This window comes from Pleurodeles waltl, chromosome 8, assembly GCF_031143425.1.
Source record: "Pleurodeles waltl isolate 20211129_DDA chromosome 8, aPleWal1.hap1.20221129, whole genome shotgun sequence".
Lineage (NCBI taxonomy): Eukaryota > Metazoa > Chordata > Amphibia > Caudata > Salamandridae > Pleurodeles > Pleurodeles waltl.
In genome coordinates, this window is record NC_090447.1 from 90,650,138 (window position 1) to 90,672,043 (window position 21,906).

At 43.7% G+C, this 21,906-nt stretch overlaps 2 protein-coding genes across 4 annotated transcripts in view; one reads left to right on the forward strand and one right to left on the reverse strand.

Annotated features, from left to right (window-relative positions):
• The window catches only part of XRRA1 (X-ray radiation resistance associated 1), a 183,863-nt gene extending 183,064 nt beyond the window's left edge, over nucleotides 1-799 (reverse strand). Inside the window, exon 1 of one of the 2 annotated variants that reach the window (XR_011194838.1) lies at nucleotides 572-782. The gene's annotated coding sequence lies outside the window, so the exon portion shown is untranslated. Of the gene's footprint in view, nucleotides 1-571 lie in introns of both variants that reach the window. The other variant, XM_069203812.1, reaches the window with a different exon arrangement.
• An 862-nt stretch (nucleotides 800-1,661) lies between these two features.
• The window catches only part of SPCS2 (signal peptidase complex subunit 2), a 49,374-nt gene continuing 29,129 nt past the window's right edge, over nucleotides 1,662-21,906 (forward strand). The window contains exons 1-2 of one of the 2 annotated variants that reach the window (XM_069203813.1): nucleotides 1,662-1,793; nucleotides 16,405-16,488. In XM_069203813.1, coding sequence (XP_069059914.1) covers nucleotides 1,755-1,793; nucleotides 16,405-16,488 — 123 coding nt within the window. In that variant the 5' untranslated portion in view covers nucleotides 1,662-1,754. The remainder of the gene's footprint in view (nucleotides 1,794-16,404; nucleotides 16,489-21,906) is intronic. The other variant, XM_069203814.1, reaches the window with a different exon arrangement.

The following is a 21,906-nucleotide window of genomic DNA, read 5'->3' on the forward strand; positions in this document are numbered from 1 at the left end:
GTCTTTGACATTTGCTTTAAAATAACACGAAGGTTCTGGGTAGGCTGTCTTATATGTAAGACTCAGCAGGGGCGGTTGGGGACTTAGATCAGAAGTCTCTTGTGTTCGTTTTCCTGCCTGGGAGGTGATTTCACCTCACTATGTAATGACTGTGACAAGGACAAGTAGGGTTAACAGTAATGAAAATTACCGGTAAGTAACTGTAGCAATTCCCTGCTTTAGCCACTTGACCTTTAGAGGCTGCCCCCACCTTTCTATCCCTCTTAAGGCACTGGATAAAGATATGTTTAATATAAATACATTATCTTGTTTCACATGTCACGTGCCAATACCTCTACAGTATGCACAGAACTGTGATCACTACATCTAATCGCCGTGTGGAACACGCGAGGGGGAGGGAAGATAGAAAGGGGGTAAGGGTGGCTAATCGAGAACGAAGAAATGTGTAAGGGCGAATAAGATGAATGAGGTATACGGCGAAAAGACAAAAGAATAAAGAAAGAGTGTAAAGAGAAAAAAGAAACAGCTTAAACAGCGTCGTCGGAGGAGAAGGATTCTGTCCCTGATTTACCTCTCAGAAATTGCGTCCATCGGGCGCTCGGAGCTCCTGGTGGGGCTGCTTCTGTTTAATATCGACCCACTTAACTTGCAGGCTCCGCCGGAGTCGCCATGTTCCTCCTGGCAGAAGCGCCGTTGCCAGGCAACGCAGACGCTATCAAATGGCCCAGGGAGTCGGATTCCACGGCGCTAACCGAGGGCCAAGCTCTCGAACCACAAGTCCCATCATTCTCCGTACAGTGCTTGACGTCATAGCTTGCGGGGTGGGGGATGGGAGGGTGTTATGTGGTTAGTGTAGTTTTCCTGCGGCATCCCTGTTCAGCCGAGTCGCGAGAGAAAATAACATGAGTTGAACTATAATCACGTGGAACGAATACGACATGGAGAACAAAGAAGGACTAAAGGACTTTTGCTTTAAGTCTTGAAGAGTCAGAAGTCTATTGACAGCTATACGTGATCACAGAGATTTCCCGGTATTAGCCATACGAAAAGACAAAACTGAGAGTTTTATATGTTTTAGCTAGTAATCATGTTTATGAATACAGTTCTTAGTTTGTTTTACAATTTGGTGAGATCTCCCGAGGTACCAGTTTTTGCATCATTATTTATAGTTCCGGATGAAAGCAACGCGCGGTTACATATCATTGGTATTCTAATAATCATATATGGAACAATATTAAATCTGTGTCTTTCTTTCCTATAGTTTTCCCAGGAAGATATGGCTTTTTAAAATGGCTGTTCATAAAAACGCTCGCGCTATCGTAAACGCGTTGCCTGACCTCGACGTCATCCTAATAAAGACACCAAAATGAATCGGTGACTGTATGATTTGAAACACTAAAGTCTCTGAACGTTGTATCGAGTTTAGAATTGGAGTACCGTAGAATTTATATTTATTTTATGTTATCACTTCCTAATGTTGGAATAACATATATTTGAATGCCTATATTATTTTTATTTAAACGAGATGCTGTTCCTAACGTTGTACTGCGGTTTCTTCCTTCGGCTTCTTGGACAACAGGATCCCCGCCATCCTCTGGTCCCCACCTCAGCTCCCGTTAACAAGGCAGTGCTCAGGGTATTGCCTCCCGGGGAAACTCGGCTCCTCCCACTCGAGGAACGTCAGACTCGGAATCCACCAATGAGCGACGCACAAGTCGAGGAACTGGAGGGGCAGCCAGTTGGCTTATTTCAAGATGTCGGCGAGAAGCGGAAAGAACGGGCTCCTGGAGAAAGTAATGAGCTGGGGGCGCCGCGCGGGGGCTGGGGTGAGGGGGTCCCTCTAGCTACCTCCCAGGAGGCGTGCTCTGCAGCGCCCTCCAGTGGAAGGGGCGCCTAGAACTCTGCCCCTCGATGACGCTGTGTCTGCTGACCCCCTTTCTAGTCCCAGTCCGTTGGGGTCCCCCTGCGGGCGGGGGTTGTGGGCCCAGGGGAGCCCGTGTGGGTTGTGCGGTGTTTGGGTGCCGTTGGTCACGGAGACGCAGACTGCCATGCGATAGCCGTGGTGGGGGCCACAGTTGTCCAGTTATGGATGGGCTCTGGAATTGTGGCTATCTACTGGACTGTGGTCAAGTAAATGTCATTTGAGTCCAGCTGTCTCTTTATTGGGTTTGTTGACTTCTCGTGGTTTCAGGCAGTGTAGTATTTAACAGCTTCGTTGTTTAGCTAGATGCTGTTTGTCCAGCCACCAACCCATATGCTGCACCTGAGTCTAGTGAAGCCTATTTGTAACTGGTCAGTTGACGGTTTTGAGCTCTGAATATTTTCTTTAATACTCTAAATTGTAACAGTCCTATCCTTAGAACAGAATTGTGGTACTAAATTATAAAATTTTCTGAAATGACTTATGTCTTTTATTCCCAACATTTCAATGATTTGTCATTTATTCCCAACATTCAAAACAAGGCACTAGATTGTTCGTTCTGGAACCCTACTACTGATAAATAGTAATTTACTGCAAACCTGCAGTTTTATGTTTGAAAGTAATATACTTTTGGCGAGGAAGTTTAGCACTTGGGTCCACCAAGCGTCGAGTTTAGTTTTACTTCTCTATCGCGTAAGAATTCTGCCACGTAACACAGCTGCAGGATCTGCTGTGCATCTCTTGCTTGAGAGGATTTGTGGGAGTTAAGGAGAAAGGGGGTCTTTCTAGCTGAAATGTTATAGAAAACGGCCACATAGCGCATATCTGCCTTCTGGGCCAGTGATAAGCCTGGAAAATCTTAATTGTGTGTCTCTCTATACATTGTTTGCCTGCCTCAACCCCGTAGACCCGCAGACTAGTGAAATGTGTAGTCAGAATTCAAGTCTATCTAGTGGTTTTTCTGAACACCTAATTATTTCTATTGCACATCATTTGCATAGTTTTATGCTCATTTTGAAAATAATTTTGGATGCAACTATTGGTTCAGTTGGAAAGCCAACCTAATTCCCCCTCCGTCACTTGTTAAAAAAGTTCCACAGGTACCGCTTTAATGTTACATGCTGCACGCTGCTAGTGGGTGGGTGGGTGGGTGGGGGGGGGGGCGGCTGGAGAGAGAGAGAGGGTGTGTTTTATTCAGGTTTAACACTGGCATATTGCAGATGTGCTGTAGCCACAGGACCACGGTCACGAGAGCCACATTCACAAAATTATTGATGGAGCGATTGCAACGTCAAGAGCTGCACGAGGCCGGGTTACCTACAGTGTCCATGGGGTGCCCTAACCCTGGGCCTGATTTGAAATTGGAAAGATCCAGGATCTTACAAACTCTGACAATGTCCTGACATATGCATCGGCTACTAAAACATTAATTTTGTATAGCACACACTCTACTACCTCGAACCCGGGCCCTTGGGAACAATACCTTAAAATCACTGGGGTACTAAACATCACAGACAGTATGCAATGATTTTTGCTTCATCACACGTCGAGATGTCACTTGCACTGTCACTTGAATGATTGTGTTCCTGTCAAAGCAGACGTAGAAACTTTGCTAGATATGTACTCTATATGCATGTAACTATGTATAGGATACAGTGTCTTTGAAAACAAGCGTCCATATACCGTGTAAGTACTTTAGATCTAAGGGCCATACAGAAGTATGTAGCCATGGTGAAAATGTAGAGCATGGACAACTGAGCTAAAGAAAGTAATGATAATGTTCATAAAAAAAAGAAAAAAACTATATCATTCCACTATATCAGTTTTTGATTACAAATAATAACCAAAAATAGTTAAAACAAGTGCTTGGTGTCCACAATTTCAAGGTGCATGATGAAGCTTGATGTGTTAGGCAGCTTCCCAGCTTTTATTTATTGAACCTGTTCATATACAAACCCACGTCAAGAATAGAGGGATTTGGAGGATTCGAGGTCCAGTGTATGTCCTCCTATATAAGTTACTAATAAAGTGATACACTGTTCCTGAAAGAAAACATATCAGGGGACTGTAAGGCACGTGTTATGGGGTCCTATTAGTTAGGAGCACGAGTCCTCACACACCCAGTTGGGTGTCATGCTTCATCATCGGACAGGCTCCTCGTCAGACTGGCGCTGCAATGTCTGACGGGCACCACCCAACGGGGGGCTCTTTGCTGGAGATCTTTTCTCGATGATGCCACACTCACCCTAAGGAGATCAAGGGGAAGACACTGAGGAGGGTTGAAAAAAGAAAAAAGAAACTAAAATTGGTTCAGAACCCTAGCTATATATTTCACTTTATTCGATTTGTATAGGGTGGAGACCAAGATTAAAATATTAGTTACGAGAGTTGGACAGAAATAATGACCAGCCACTCTCTGACTAACTGTCTTATTATGGGGGTCAAGAAACTACAAGACCCACCTCAGCAATCGGGTCGACATGTTTCGCGTCTTAGCGGTCCACACGGATCCAATGACGCTTCCTCAGGACCTAGTATAAAGAAACTCCTCCTACTAAAAGCTGAGTAAGCTATTAACATATCAAATTTGACAGTCAAAAAACAGGTAATTGTGATCTCACTTTCGGGAGCGCGACCACGGGTAGGTGTAATCCACCCCCAGCCGGAGAGCTTCAACTCGCTATATGAACCTGGCTATAGGCTTGCGTGATCCCAGGAAGCCCTTACTTGAATTAGAAGGGGTGACGATTAGGCAGCAAACCAATGGTCATAATGGACTGATGTAAGTGACTGACGTTACTTACCTGTTTTTTGACTGTCAAATTTGATATGTTAATAGCTTACTCAGCTTTTAGTAGGAGGAGTTTCTTTATACTAGGTCCTGAGGAAGCGTCATTGGATCCGTGTGGACCGCTAAGACGCGAAACATGTCGACCCGATTGCTGAGGTGGGTCTTGTAGTTTCTTGACCCCCATAATAAGACAGTTAGTCAGAGAGTGGCTGGTCATTATTTCTGTCCAACTCTCGTAACTAATATTTTAATCTTGGTCTCGACCCTATACAAATCGAATAAAGTGAAATATATAGCTAGGGTTCTGAACCAATTTTAGTTTCTTTTTTCTTTTTTCAACCCTCCTCAGTGTCTTCCCCTTGATCTCCTTAGGGTGAGTGTGGCATCATCGAGAAAAGATCTCCGGCAAAGAGCCCCCCGTTGGGTGGTGCCCGTCAGACATTGCAGCGCCAGTCTGACGAGGAGCCTGTCCGATGATGAAGCATGACACCCAACTGGGTGTGTGAGGACTCGTGCTCCTAACTAATAGGACCCCATAACACGTGCCTTACAGTCCCCTGATACATATACAAACCCACACATTTGTCTGTTGGCTTTTTTTTGTTATAGTAAAGTAAGCGTCTGTTCAAAGCTGTGCACGAAATATTCAGTCATACCTGCCGTGCAGTGAGACAGAATGACAATTGGAGATTGCTTTTATAAGCTACGGGCTGTCACTTTTACGTGTGCATCTCATCAAATGAATATTATCGATGTGGTATGTCAAATGCATGTGTGCTAAGTTAAGATGCACCGTTGTGCATGCCTACAATTTTGCATCCAAATATATCAAAGATATATGACCCTGTTCTTTTTTCTGTTAGTACACTGAAGCATCCTTGACTGAGAGAGCGCTATACATAAATACAAAATAAATGAGATTATTAAACCACTTATGAAAATAATTTTTAAAAGTAAGTTCACTTGTGAAAATCACGTATTATCATCACAAATGTATGCTTAGTTGTAAGGGGAGAGAAGCTTGTCTGGAGCTTTTGAAAGTGAAACCACTGTTTTCAGCATACTGCGATATCACTTATGTGTCACCCTCGCATCCTGTTGACATGCTAATCCATCGAACACATCTGTTCTTTCAGAAACTAGGTCGGAAGTATCTGGAGTTGAAAACGTTTTACGAGCCAGATTTAGTAAGCCCGATGCATGAGTTATTGATGGGGCCCGGGGCAAAGAGCCTCCACAACCTGGTAAAGGGGAGAGGTTGTGGCGTAACGGCCAGAGATGCCGACTTAGGAGCTGGTGACCCAGGTTCAAGTCTCGGCGTCGGTTCAACCTCCTGCGATTTTGGACAAATCACTTAATCTCCCCGTTCCTACCAAAAATGAACCGGTCCTTGTGTAACGTAACTGGTGCTCATGTAAAGCGCTCCAGTACCTTTGGGTGGAGTTCGCGCTCAATAAAACCGCATAAAGAAAGAGACAGCCCTGCCGCTGCTGATTTGACAGTGAGGCAAGATTGATCAGTGGCAGAGACTTGTTCTGTGAAAGAAACCAGCTCCTCTTCTGTTGACCCCCCCCCCCCCCCCCCAAATTCCCCAAATCCGAAATCTATTTGGTTCCCAGAAAGCATTGCAGCTTTCTGTAGTCCCATCCACTATTCCACCCCTGTTCCATACGTTTAAAGCCAGCAGATGACTGATGCAAGCTCTGTTTGTTTTTGGTAATGGTTGGCAAGATAGCTTTGCACACAGACTTGACCCAGAGCAGAGCGAGAGATACGTTTTGGCGCTAGAACAAACCAAGACGCCAACAAATCATCATGTGACAAGACGGGGCTTGGAGGGGTGCACAGACGGGAGGCAGACCGTCATATAGTTTTTCACGTCAGAATACTGACTGCCACCGCTCTACCCGACTTCTCACTAGTCTCAGTCTCATCCATCTTCCACAGCATTACTTTCCTCCTCTTCTTTCTCTCCTCTCCCATTCCTTGATACTTCCATGACAAATCCTCCCTCCTTTCTCACTAGTCTAACTTTTCTGCCTCTTAATAACCATTGTCTGTTTTTCTCTGACCTAACGTTTTTCTCTTCCCTGCCCACTCCCCACTGTGATTTAATTCCACATTCAGTTCTCTCACCTGTGCCATGTGCTAGAGAAGCAGGGGACAGGTGCTTGGAAGGCTGGTGCCAGGGAGCAGTGATAGTATTGGCAGAGTATATTTGCTCAAGGGATTAAGCGGTGTTGGTTCTTTTTTTCTAGTAGTGCTCACAGCTCGGCATTGGCTCAGGGGTCCTGGCGGACCCCAGGCCGCGCTACCCCCATACTTTCAATGACTTATGCGCCTCCCTTGGTTTCTCTGATTACAGTGCTTAAGTTGCCAAGGTAAGCGACAAACTAATATTTGAGGCACTTTAATTTTCCAAACAGTACGAGGTGTTAGCTCAGGATTGTGTAGACATCAGGTTGTTTGAAAATACATTTGCATAACATTTTTCACGTCAAACATGCCAGGTTCAGGAGACTTTAAAGGCATAGTCACTACATCCTTCTATGTTAGTAATATATCCACAATACAACCACAACAGAACTGACCGCCTGCTGTTTATGGTAAGGAATACAGTGGGAAAGATAAAAAAGTCTAGGATTTGTAACATACGTCATTGTTTCAGGACGAAGGCCCTCGCCCTCCTTAAAGGTGGCATGTTTCATCCTCTGGCCACTCCTTGCACTGATCCTGTGGATCTAGGTGCCAGCTACTACCAAATAGATTAGCAGGGAGCTTAAGAGGTTTTTTATTTTTAATTAAGGGAGTTTTCAGCTCTGACAGACTCTAAGCAATGTAAGTTTGAGGGTAAATTAATGTGTTAACACTGTCTCCTGGGTGAACCTAATGAGTTTTATTGTGTCACCCCAGTGATATTCTTAATAGAAGATTTGGGGGATAATTCTACCCTGTAGCGGAGGTCGACAAGTTTCTGCGTATACAGCCCTCAGATGAGGTGTCAGTGGCATTCTTCAGGACTAGGTCACTATTTCCTCCGTAATAAATATAAAAAAAAGTGAAAGCGTGCAATTTGCAACCTGCATCTAATGCAGTGTACCTAAAGGTGTTAGGTATGTTCCTCAGTCATTGTAACACCATGGGTCTGTAAAGAGAAGCGTCATATCAATCAAGGATTTATAAAGTGCAGCATATCACCTGTGAAGGTCTCAAGGCGCTGAAGTAGGTAACTGATTCATGGTGGTCTGTTTATTCTAAAGGTCTTGAGTCCTTTTCAGAATTGCCGTATCGATGGGGCGGTCCTGAGGAACAGGGAAAGGTTATTCCAAGCTTTGCTGTCAGGTGTGAGAAGGAGCGTCTTCCGCTGTTACCTCAGCAGATCCATGAAGTGTCAGGGAGGCGGATTGTAGGTGTGTGGTCGGTCAGTGGAAGATCTTGCGTTTGTTGATGTATGCAGGCCCTTCATTGTACAGGGCTTTGTAAGGGGGAGGGTCATCACCTTGAACTGGCATCTCTTTTGGGTCAGGAGCCAGTGTAGCTTCTTGAGGTGGGGTGTGATGTGGGTCCGTCTGGGGAGGTTGAGAATGAGTCTTGCCACTGATTTTTTTTTGTTTTTTTTTTTGGTTGTTGTCTGTAGCCTCTTCAGGAGGTGTGTGGTGACTCCTACATAGTGTGTTCGTGTAGTCCAGCCTGTGGGTGATGAGGGTCTGTGTGACGATCCTTCTGGTGTTGACTGGAAGCCACCTAAAGATCTTCGGAGCGTGCATACCGTGTGGAAGCAGGCAGATGAGACTCCGTTTGCATGTTTCTTCATTAATAGCTTTCTGTCCAAGATGATGCTGAGGTTGCTGGTGTGGTCTGTGGAGGAGCAGGATGGGCCGAGTTCAGCGGGCCACCAAGCATTGTTCCATGGTGAGTTGGTGTTCTCAATGATGATGACTTTTGCCCCTGTTGAGCTTGAGACAGTTTTCCATCATCCATTCGGTGACGTTCATTGTCCATCTGTTGAAGATGGTTATGGTGGTGGAGGGGGTCTTCTAACAGTGAGAGGATAAGCTGTGTGTCGCCTGCATAGGAAATGATGTCGATTCCATGCTATCTGACGGTGTGGCGGGGGTCATATACTTATTGAAGACGGTAGGACTGAGGGACGATCCTTGGGGGACACCATAGATGTTCTTCTTTGGTGTCAGGGAGAACAGTAGGAGACAGATTCACTGGGTTCTTCTGGTGAGGAATGAGGTGTTCCATTTGAGGGCGTCTACCTGGATTCCGATGTGGTGGAGTCTGTTGATCAAGATGTGATGGGAGACGGTGTCGAAGGGAGATGATAGGTCCAGGAGGACTGCCGTTTCGCCCTTGTCCAGGAAGGCCCTGATGTCGGTGGCTGGATTAGGGCTGTTTCAGTGCTGTGGTGAATATGTGCTCCAAATTCAGAGCGCATGTTTATGTCTACCATTTTCTCCTACCATAGATTATGATACATTTTGTTACATCCTCAAAGCTGTAGTAATGGATCGGGGTTCTGCTAGATATCTGGACCCCGTATGTTCCTTCCCATAAACAATAGGCGATCAGTTCTGTTGAGATCACATAAAATCACTCGCAACCTATTCTTTTTTTTTTTATATTTGCTAGTGCACAGAAATCGAGGAAAGCATCTTGATGTGGAATGATTGGTTTCCTTGTTGAAACACCTCATGAAAATGTCTCCCTGTAAAGAGGGTCACACAAACTTTACTTTGTGATATCCACTTTGTACAGAAGTGTTGTGTTTAGAATCGCATGTGATGCAAAGGCCAACATGCCTCACTCATCTCGAAGAGTCACATTTTAGCTTTTATTTGTCTCCTTGTGTGGACCCTTTTTTTTCTTAAAATGTGCAATAAAAAGTTAGGGAACACATTTGACCCGAAGCACTGTCTTCAAAGAGTTGGTGCAGAGCAAACATAGAAAAGTGTGAACTTTGAGTTCCTTAACGAAGCAGAGGTAATTTGATTCAGCGTGGGTGCTTGCAGGCAGCATGTTTCATGACCTTAACCCTAGTCCTTGGATAGAAGAGCCTCCTTTTAAACTACATCATATTCAGGTGTGGTAGATTAAGCTGGGGCTAAATAAACACTGAGGGCAAACTGGGCCTTGGATTTAATGGTCTGTGGTAAGTCTAGTAATACCATCTAGCAAAAATACAATTCTCTGAAGATTCCCAGTTACATGCATGAGTAGATTATATAGACCAGGCACTTTTTCTGGTACTTGTCAATCTTGATTTGTAATGATAGAAAACGAAGTAAAGGTTTCAGAACACAGAGAAAAAAGCAGAACTTGATGAGCGCTTTAATCATGGAATTGGGGAAATATAAGAGCAGCAAGTAATAAGTTTGTGCGTTGCATTACTTCCACATTTAGGGGCATATTTAAGTGACGCTCCAGTAGCCCTAACCTCTGCTCCTAATGTACAAGGCGGTGTAACTCCGCTTTTTGTGGCGTTACGCCTTCTTGTAAATATGGGCCCCTCTGACGCAGTTTCCTGCGTCAGAGGGGCGTGCAATGGGTGTTGCTGTGGGCATGCCGCAGCCACACCCATTGCATTTTTACGCTGCCTCAGATTTATGAGATTTCATAAACCTGAGGCAGTGCCGTAATCGAACGCCACCCCATGGGTGGCGTTAGCAAGGCCCAAAGAGGAGGAATACTTTTTTTTGGGTGCTTTTTCTGTGCGTGCTGCATTCTGCAGCATGCCTAAAAAGAGCAAAATGCCAGACATGATCATGTGCGCGAAGGTGTCCCTTCCTGCACATAAACAATCATTTGAAAATGACGCTTTGGCACTTCTGTGTGTTCCTCATTCTGCAGCACACACAAGTGCCAAATCGCCATTAGTGATTGTTTATGTGCAGGAAAATGACACCTTCCCAAACATCAACAATCACACCCCTCAACGCAGACATCCTATCACGATGGTGCAAGGACGCCTGCGTTGGCAGCTAAGTTTAGCACCAGGGCGGGGGACAACATTAGGGTGCGCCGTATTTATTTAAATACGGCGCATCCCTGCGTTGTGAAAATGATGGAGTGTGGCGCTGCCAATTTTGTCTCAGCGTCACGCTCTGTCATTTTCCCATAAATATGGGCCTTTAAGAGTTCAGCAAGAAATAATGTATGATAAAATAGCACTTTTTTCCCTAAAAGTATTTGAGGATGATTTCCTTCAGTCCTTTACTAGCACAGCCAGGTCATAGCATGTCCATGAAGTTATGATTTTGCCACCTTATTGTAAGTCTAAGATAATGAAAAAATCAGCACTAATTAAATGCTACTACAGAAGCCTACGCTATTTATGTTTAACTTGGTTGCTGAGATGTTTTAGCACTTATGTGTGACTGTATTTTTTTATGTTTGTTGGAGGACTTATGAGACTACTTGGCATTAACCAGATCAGTGAAGTGACATATAGCTGGGCTTCTTTCCAGCTGATGTTCTTGGAGACTGAAGAAGTTGTATAACTGAAGCAAAAGTTCCTGGAAGCTCCCACTATTGTCAGACTACTTTTTATGACGATCAATGGGAGACTGTGTCAGTCGGCGTAATTTGAGCAGTTGGATATTCTGACCACTAACATGTGCATTGAGACACTTCCGAGAAGAGCATCACTTCTTGGATTTTTAAAGTGGCCCGTAGTGTATGGCCAACTGAAGGTGGCTAGGGGAGTAAGGTCAGTGGTTCACTTTAGTACTGAGGAACAATAGTGCAGTTTGAGTTATGTATGTATGTGTTTATTTATTTATAGGAAGCTTGTAGTATTCCCCTATCTTGTGTTGGACAGACCTGCTTGTATGGCATTACAGTGACTTTGCTTGTTGGTGATTTTAAATTATGTTTTAGTCACGATCAAGGTTTGTATTGCATGTCTAAATTCTAGACGATTGCCGACCATCCCTTTTTCTTTAGGGGCATGTTCCAGAACTAGAACATCTATATGGAGAATGGTCTCACTACCAGTAGTGTAATTTTAAAATGGATGCTTCGTGAAGAAGCAATACTAGATGTTTGGTTCCTCTTTTGACATTTTATACTCGGTATGGCTTAAGAGCAGGTGGTGTTTGCCAGAAATAGGTATTACCTAAGATGCTGATGCCGATTGAAAGAGGCAAGGAAGGCATCTGATCTCTGCTGCAGCAGAAAAGTGGCAAAACAAAGTCCCTTGATCTATAGAAACAAAAGCTATGCTGCTCTCTAGAAGTGCAAGTGGGCGGGCATTTTTGACCACATCAGCCAGGTGTGGCTTACGTGTCGTGAGCAATAACTGGCCTAAGGGTTGCAGTTGTTGAGGTGCGCTTTGAATTGTGGTGTATATCTTGTGGCTTTCCAATGGGTCTAGTTCCTGGTAAAAAAAAGGGCACAGTATTGGTGATAATGGCCTTCTTCAAGGTGGCCGGAATTGTTACGTTGTTGAGCTTTTATGAAGGATTTCTGATTGATGCATGTAGTAATCTCATACATTTCTGAAACAATCAATATTAATGGATCATATTATTGCGTCAGTACATTTGGGTGTTTTCCATGGTGCTGTGTAATTTAATTTAATGTTGTTGCAGGTGCTTCAAGCTTAAGGCCCTATGCTTGATTTATTGCGTTACATTTCATCTTGTCCTTGTATTTAACCTCCTCACTTTTGCACATGTCTACCCGTCTCCTATATTCTTACCCCTTTGCAGTGTTTGATGCAGTTGGTTCCTGTACCTTTTTAAATTCCTACTTTTAATTATGCCCTATCTCTTCAACCACTTTGTCAGCGATTTTCTCTCTTGCTCTCTCACCCCTTTAGCAGTTTGCGGAGTTCAAAGCTTTGTCTTGGGTCTAGTACATTATCCTCTTCTGGGCCATGATCTCCTTTGTTCTCCCTCTGCTGGAACGATGTACACCATCTTCATCCCTATTCACGTGCGGTGTCCAATCGTAATGTTCAGACTTCCTCAGAGCCATTGCCCTGGACAGCTAGGTGTTTCCTCATGCATAGTTCGTCCAAGAGAGAAGTGTTTTTACCTCTGACACCATCACTTTCACGCTCCTTACCTCACCCACTGCTTTTCCTCCTGACACCCCAAACCTCTGCCAGGGAAATGGAGATGGAACTTAACCACAGAATGTGGCTTGGGTTCTCAGTCACTTCCACTGCGCCCACCTGCCAGTTCCTGTGGCTCAGTGGGAGCTCCATTTTTGCATAACGTCAGTGGGCTGGCAATAACTGATTTATGATGTGGTGCTGGTGGTTTTTGTTTTTATTATTGTTCTAGACCAAGGGGTTTCCCTGAAACCTGTTATACACACCTGAGAAAAAGGGTGCATGCTGGATTGATGCACCTTTTCAATCTGAGGTTGGTGTACTATTTTTATACAAAATAAGTTGAAAGGTGTGTATGCAAAGTATGCCACTATCTCTATTTGGCACCGTTGTATAAGACTGCAGTTCCGCAATGACTGTCAATCTGTTTTCCTAAATTGCCCGTCTTGGCTGATATTCGCATGTCTCTTCTGGCCAGACACACTCTGCTCCATGGGATGTCTGCTCATGTCTTGTAGTTGCTCAAGTACTGACGCTCTGACTGTTTTTTTAATTTCAGTTTATATTATGTGGATTTAAGTAAAGGTAACACATAAGCAGTGTATAAAATGAGCAACTGGCATGTTTACAGGAAATCCTCCGTTCCTCTGGCTTGGTTCCAGTCTAACTGCATCATAGGATGCTCAGATTGTTCAGCCCCAGTTCTGTTGGCAGCAGTTGTGAAGCCCCAGTCCTGCAAATACATTCCAAGACACGGAGAAGGACCGTGCTAATACAATACTTTGGATGCCTGTTCGGATTATAGCAGAAAGTAATGTCCACGTTAAAGGGTGGACTGAGCACAAAAATGAGTTCGATGACTGACTTTATCAAAATGCTCTGACGGATGAACGGCCAATGAACGTTTCTGGGTGGGAGGGCCCGAGATAAATTGTAATAGGTCATTGAACGACTTTGCACTAGCTAAAAGGAAACGTAACTGTCCTCTGGGTGGTATAAGTTGTCCTGGCGATAATTGGGGGTGGTGCCACTCTACCCCCGGTCTTCCAGTTTCGGATGAATTGCATAGAATGTCAGGTGGGATTCTTGTTGCCTGTGCTACGTGGTCCTGTTGCTCCCTCTCTATATGCCATAAGCACCCCAGCATGCTTAGGAGAAGTACATGTAAACAGATTCGATTGGCGAGTGTGCAAGTGATTGGTTTGCAGGCTCTGTCATGTCAGGTACATGTGCTGTGGCTGTCCCAGGCCGGGTGCAGTGGTTGGTTCAAGTAGTTACCCTGTAGGTGGCACCGACTCTAATAGACTTGTAGGTACATCTGCGTTCCCCGCACTGATGGCCGCAGCTCAAGTGCAGTCTTTGAGGGATGTCACCGCCTGCAGCTGTCCTCCTGCCACCCTGCTCTTGTTGCCAGGGTACACTTAGCCGAATGTCAGGCGTTGAACTATTGCTACAAACCATAATGGACCAAGTGTGTGACGAGAAGCCTCTGGCCGTGTCACACGAACAGCGGTAGTGTGGGCGAGGTGGTTCTTCTGATGACTCGGGCACCTGTTAACACAGCTGGAGCAGGCCTCTGCCCCCAGAAGTGTAGAGTAGCTGAGAGCACTTCTCTCTCCAAAGGGCACCTCAAAGTGTTGCTTTAAAGCCAGTGAAAAGGATGCAGACGGTGCCTTAGTAGATGTTGCCATGGTGTGTCAGAGGAGGGCTGTGTTTGTGTTTTTTTTTTTTTTCTTCTGGTCTTTGAAAAAAAGAATCGAATGCTGAACAGGAGTTGTACTTAACATCATCTTTTGGGTATAGTACGACTACCTAGACCATGGGTACTCGCAAACATTTTCCCAGGGGCCAAAAAGTTTGGTCTGTGATGTGCCCAGGGGCCGCACCGATGCCAGTGCAGTGGCAGTTGGCTGGTGTGCCTGGGGGCATTGGTGGCAAGGTAGGTGTATATCTTGTGGCTGAAATGAACAATGGGAAACCAGAAAACCTGGAATTAATCCTGGCCTCCCCACTTTTCTAAATTGTGTGATTCTAGGCAATTGTTTAACTTCACTTTCCCTCCTTTTTCTGCATTATCGCATATAAGACCTCGAAATATGATTTCATGGTGGGTGCTGCACAAAATCTGCCTCTATGTTTGATTTAATAAACTATAATGTTGTTCATGTATGATAGGAACCCAGGCCACCCATAAAGTGCACATAACAAGTGACTGGCCTCTTTAATTTACTATTGGTGGTGTTCTCAGGGTAAGGGGAAGAATTAATTTTTGAAAACTATCACTTTTACATGAATACATCTCAATGTACTGATATAACAAATTGTACTAGGGTGAAAAGGTTCTGTATGTTAATTAAATACACTTTTTTTTTTTTAATTTTGAAGTGACTGACATAGTTTTACACTTGTGCTGTAAGATGTCTTTAAAAATGAAGGCGTTTCTAAAGTTAAGTGCAGAAGTCCCCAGTCACTTCCTTTCTTTTACAGCAATAAGTGTGTGTGTATTTAATATTTTTATTGGAAGTGCTGAGTCGAACAAACAGCTGCCCGGTGCTCCTCGTGCCCGAGGGGCCGTACTTTGAGTATCCAGGACCTAGACACTAGCCCGCTTGATGCCAAAAAGGGATTTCATGTGGACCACTGCTGTCGCCGCTCATTAGCGACCAGGCCTCCGCATTGTGATGCACTGATCGTACTGAGCCTGCTGTTGCAGTATTGCAGATTCATCTGCTGCATCAAGGCTGTTAGTGCTTGTACAAATGTCAGTATTAACTTGCCACATATCTGCAGCCGACTTTTAGCCTTCAAAGCCTTCCATGTTGCTGGTCTGGGGCGAGGGACTTCTGGGTAGATGAGGGTGCGTGGCAAGAAAGCATTTCTTTACAAGTGTGTTCGTAATCGACTGTATATTTTTACATATCACTTCGTATTTTAAAGTTTACCTTGTTTGTTTGCTGGTAATCACTGGGGAAGATTGGGTTCAATACCACCTCCAGTTTCCTTGAGATTCACTATGTTTAAATAATGAAGAAAAATGTGTAAATCGGTTTTTAAAACCAGTAGTTCTGAATGGACTAAATATTAACGTTGCAGAGTTCAACAAATTCTCAACGAGGATCAATCACCTTAAGGAATTTGCTCTTTCTAACTCCTTGTAGTGAGTAATGTGTATCTCTTGAAATGCCGTACTCTGACATTTCACTCCTCACCTCCACTGACCCAGCTTTTATACATTTTGAAATCTGTGTACTCCATTCACCTATTTTTCAGTGCAGTTGAACCTTTCTTGCCTAGCAAACAGTCTTTGAACTGTCAACCTGCCTAGTACAATCAGTTGTTACTCATGCAACTTGTGCAGTTGAGTAGTGTGTTATGTTTCCTTTGTATTCATGCCATCATCAGAATCAACCTGGCTAGTTTTGATACTATTCTAGGCGGTTGCCTTGTGCTGTGTAGCGAGGTTACTTTTGTTGAAATACAAATGGCACACAAGGAAAATCGCAAATGATAAATCACTCTTCAGATGACGGGTAGCTTTGACAGCTGCCTGGTCTCATCACTCACCTGTAGATCAGGATGTACCACATGTTTCCAATGAAAATCTTTCACTCTCCTCTTGTGTTCCAGTGGAAGATCGATGACAAACCGGTGAAAATTGACAAGTGGGACGGATCTGCTGTGAAGAACTCCCTGGATGATTCAGCCAAAAAGGTAATGACTGAAAAGACTTAAGATTATGAAGTAGAAACGGTCCGGAAGGGAATGGTTGTGTACAATTTTTATAATTGAAAATAATACTGTTAAATGGAATCCTATAGGGTTGATTTGGCAGCTCTATGAACAGTAGTCTTGAGCTCTGCAGATGTCCAATTTGTGTTGTCAATCCACTGCACAACTTCCCTCCAGCTTGCAGTTGCTCCGCACAACACATGTGCTTACATAGCAGCCAAGTGGTCCTAATTATTGAGTAACTAACTCCCTGACTCTATAGCAGAGGTCTTTAACCTTTTTGATGTTGAGACTCCCCCCTGTCTTTTTTTTTTTTTTTTTTTTTTTTAGGCGTAAGGGCACCCCCTCATGACAAAAATTTCTAGAACATGGTACTCTTCATCTTCGCTAACCACCGCCAGCCATAAACGCACTCAGTTCCCACGGCAAATCATTTTTATGATGGGAAAGTAGTATTAAACAGTGTCTAGCGAATCAAAGGTTAGTGGGTTACTGTGGTTCAGTGTCGGAGGCTTACCACACAGTTCAGTCTCCCGAAAGAATTGCCCAAAAATGCACAATGGTACTTTATTGTTCACAAACAAAACCTAATTGGACAACTTATTTGGTTGATAACACCTTCCTGAAATAATGTGATGGGCGTGCCTGTTTTTCACCTAAGAGACGGTCAGTCTGTGGTTGCACCTCATTAGTATCAGTTTAACATCCAAATAAACAATCGCATAATTCAAGTGGTCCTGGGTATAATGGCTGTAATGCATGGGCTGCAACTTTAATAAATGGCATCTGAGGAGAACATTATTATATTTCATGGAATGCTGATGGCTTGGCTTTTACAGCTGCTTGGAACTGGAGGTTGCTAACGTTATTCATCATAATTAAAATATACCATTTACGATAGTCCGTGATGAGCTGTAAGGTCCAAGTAGGATGCTTTCTTTAATTCCAGGGGAGGAAGTGGTCCCTTTATCTTCTTTCACACTGTTTTTTTCTAAAAAGGTTTTTATGATTAATATTATGAAAACTGACGCTTCTATTTTAGCAAAACTGACTCCTGGTTATATTAGTTTGGTGCTGTTGACTTCAGTTTTAGGTCTTTCACTGTCTGGTAGCTACATATAAAATAACAGGCAGTTTAACTGAAATAAAATTTAAAAAAAAGCTGTTAATGGGAAATGCACTATGGTACATTATGAAACCTCTATTAGTTAATGCACTACAGAGGTCTGTGTGTAACCGGAGAGCCACAGAATTAAATCTTGGTTGGTGCAGTGGAGAATAGTGACTTGTGTATTTTTAGTGCCAGTGACAAAAAGCACTGCGAATATGTAAGTTATTATTTTATACTTTCATTACACACGGTATAAGAGAGACTGCTACAAAATGTGCAAAAACATTTTACAATAAAATGGTGCTCCCAAAATATAGATTTTAGTAATACCCAGACCGCACGTAATACTTTCTCTTTTTTTTTTTTTTTTTTTTTACGTAACTGTCTCCATAACACCTCCTCGGGGTAGTGAGCACTATGTAAATACAATATAAAGCACATACTTCACAGCTCAGTTGTTAACTCTTTGCACTACCACTCAAAAATAATACATCTTCATCACCCCAAAGCTTCTAGTGATTCGATCAATTAAAGCCAGTACTCACTCCCAAGCATTCTTTACATTTGAAGATTAACTGTTACTTTTGCAGATTAACTCTGTAGTTCACATTTGCATTTCTTTCAGGCAAGCAGGGGCTCTCGCTGGGCTTCGGTTTCACAGCACAGGACGCTCCCTGAATTACACTCAGATGAACCATTTTAACTATCAGAATTAAAAGTCCCTGGATGTTTGTCTTTTCTCGAAACGAAGAGCAAACGCTTTGGATTTCAGGCAGAAATGAGGCTGGAGAATGCGCACCCCCTCCCATGACTCCACGCCCCCTCTTGCCCGGCGGTCGAGCCCCACAGATTGAAGACCTCTCCTCTATAGTGCTTGCGTTGTACCAAAGATTCTTGGGTTGTAGACTTTTACTTATAAGGGTAGGATTGGGTGGGAACAACAAATTGCAGCATTGTGATTTAGGGTTAAAAGGCAGCAATGTCTAAAGATGTCAGTTCTGCAGAGAGCCACTATGCAATACTTAAATGACCTAATTTTCAGTAACCCGTCACCCACAAATTTGACACCATTGCAATTTTCTCACAAATTATCATCAAAATGGGGGAACCACAGCATTTTATGTGGCACACTGAATACTGACTAATAATATTGTTTGAATGGGGAAAAGAGTTGAAATTGCTGCATTTATTTGGCAGTGCTGTCAGGTTAATAGTTGAAGCAGTCTTGGAAACATTTTGTCAAGGATGCCAGGTAAGTCGTCTCGTGAATAGAAAATCGACTTTCCCTTGGGAACAGCATGTGAGTTGTGGGAAATTGATTTATGTTAATAAGCTTCAGTTTCTTTGAAAATAATGATTTTTAGCTGTCTAGTAGACTTAATCCTATTGTGGAATAAACCAATAACTTCTAATGGGGTTTGGTCCACACCGTTGGTTACCTTAGTTGTCATTCTTAAATGCTTGCTTTTTATTCAGTGTTTTTTTTCTAGTCCATTTTGTTTGCCCTTTCCCTCCTTGTCAGTCCCCAGGAGCATAGCCTTTTTTTTTCACTCTCCATGAGAGTGCATGTGTTTTCTACCCTGCTGCCTTGTGTGATGCTTTCTTCCCTCAAACAGATGTGCAATGTTGCTTCCTCATCTTCATTCCTCCCCCAACCTCCTCAGTTGTTTACCTAACCCCTCCCTGGCTCTTTTTCATTACATTTTTGGTCCTTCTCTTGCCCACTTCTGTTGCTCTCTTGCACACTAGCACTCCTTCATTGCTCCGCCTAACCCAGTCCTCTGTTTGCACCCAGTGCTCAACCCTGCGCCCCAAACAAATACAGTCCTTTAATTTTGAAGGGCGCAGCAGTAAATTACTGCTGGGCTCGCAGCCTTATAGTAAAGACTTCTGCACCAGCCTATTATTATTTTTTTTTTTTTTTTTGCTGATCCAACCTGAATCAGTTCAGTAAAAAAAAATGACACCTGCACTGTTTTAAAGGCACGCACATGCGTGGCTGACGTGTGCGCATAAGTCATCACACAGACCCTGGCCTGTGATATGATGTGGCTGCATCATTGCACCTTTGTATTCTGGCTGATGCTGCATGGCATATGCATCAATCATATATGTGGCTGGCCCATTAACCCTGGGAACCGGAGCTCTGTAGCCATAGGAAGAGCAATGGTTCTGTTGGGAGATACTCTCATGCGAGCCTGTAGGGCAGTTGAGTTGTATTGAATTGATGAGATGTCGTAAATTGGTCAACTGATATTTGCAGAAAATATAGAGGACAATTAAGTTCAAATAAATAGCACGTGTTCCGTTACAGATGTATTGCCATTATTCAGTCACACATTAAATGTATTGTTAACTAAACATCTCTGAAGAAACAAGGTGCTGTGGCGCAGGGTAAAGTGAATGATGCAAGAGGATGCAGAGAGTAGTGAACAGAATCATACACATTGAGAAAGGGCGGCCTGTCCCTGCAATGGGCTTAGATCTCTATATGCGTCGATGCAACCGTATGATGGTCCGATCGGTGGGAGAGAGTTTTCAACCTCCGCGGCAGACTGCTCCGAGGTCATCCTCAGGGTGGTGGCAGGGACGTCTGTAGGATAGCAACATAGTAACAGATGGCACGACGTCCCAAATGAAAGCACTGCCATGTTCCATAACATGGCAGGAGTAATCCTCACTGTATTCTTTTTTTCTTTTTTTTTTCGATGCTTATCGGGAAGCGCCTTACATAAACTTGTAATGTTATTTCAACAGGCGTTAATTAAATTAACCATGGTCTTCGGAGCAGTGAAGGAGGCTTTTATTCCTGCTGTCTGTCTGCCTGGCGGCTAGATGAAAGTGAGAATTTCACCGCCCCGAAGGCCATGGTTAATGAAATGATCTTTTCTATATGTGTTGAAAAACTGATAGTTCAGAGAAGACACACCAACACACCATAAGAAAATCTTTTCACCTTTGAGGCGGGCTGCGATATGTCCACAGACACAACTTTAACATTTGTGCCATAATACACATTCTATGCTTCTATACTGCTTTTTTCATCCTATTGGGAAAGATTTGAGGGATACTCTTCTACTTTTGGAAACCCTTGCGGGCGGAGGGGATTCTTCTTATTTTTTTTTTTTTTTTTTTTTTTTTTTGGTGAACAAAGATGCCATGCATAATAGTACAAACTACCAATTCTACAAAATGTCTGCCCTTTGTCCGTTCCTCAGTGGCCTGGGCACAAAGAGAAACTGTTTAGTGACATTAGTCTGCAGAATGTCCCAGGAGTCAAGAATCCCAGTGTCACCCAAAAACGACTGCGACATTCCACCCAAGTTAAAGATTCAGGGCTTCCCAGTGTCTCTGCTAAACTACTGCACCACTGGTACCCCATTGGTCTTTGTTTGGTTCGGATCTTTAGACAGAGTTCTGGGGAGGAGATCAACCAGTGCCCTAGTTTATTAGTGGGTAGTACTGATGTAGCTGACCTGGTATGCAGAGACATCACCTGATCTTACCTCCAAGACAGCCTATTATGGTTGACTCTCTTGTTTGCATGGGCACTTGCATGATATGGGCTACTCAGTGGAGCTCCTGGTTCACCAGGTAGATATGGAATTTAAGGTTGGGGTTTAACTGCTTCTTAAGAATGCTATATTATCAAAACTGTAAGGACTACAGAGGCAGTTCAAGTTGTGGAAACTGGGTAGCTTTTCTTGGCCACAGCATCCTATCCTAAGACCTAGGGTGAAGAGGAAACACCTTTGTGTTGCTGTTGGGCTGGCAGTCATGTGGTACACGGCCCCCGAAAATTAGACACAGTAGAGACCGTGTGCGATGATGCAGGAATACCACATTTGCAGTGCTTGACACTCATGAGGGTGCAGAAGTTCCTTTGTCAGTTCTGGTCAGCAGATGTTAGGTCTTCATGGTTCCTGGGCCTCCTATTTCCTTAGAACATACTCAGCAGAAGCTCCATTCTGCTGGCCTTTGCGGACTCTCTTCTTAGATAAGTGCCTGCTCCTTTCCACACTGGGCATTTCAGCTGTATCCAAGGTGGGTGGCAACAGCAGAGCTTTTTCCATGGTCCTGGGCCTTGTCTTAGTCTTGAAGGGAACATCAGCACAGTGCCTTGTTCCTAACTACACTGCATTTGCGCTGGTGCCATAGAGCTTTTCCTTGAAGTGAAAATTAAATATAAGTTACTGGCTCAAGGATGCCAGGATTTATTCTACTTCAGACTCTGGTAAATCAGAAAAAAAAGTTTTCACTCAACCTCTGCAGCTTGCAATGTCTGGCAC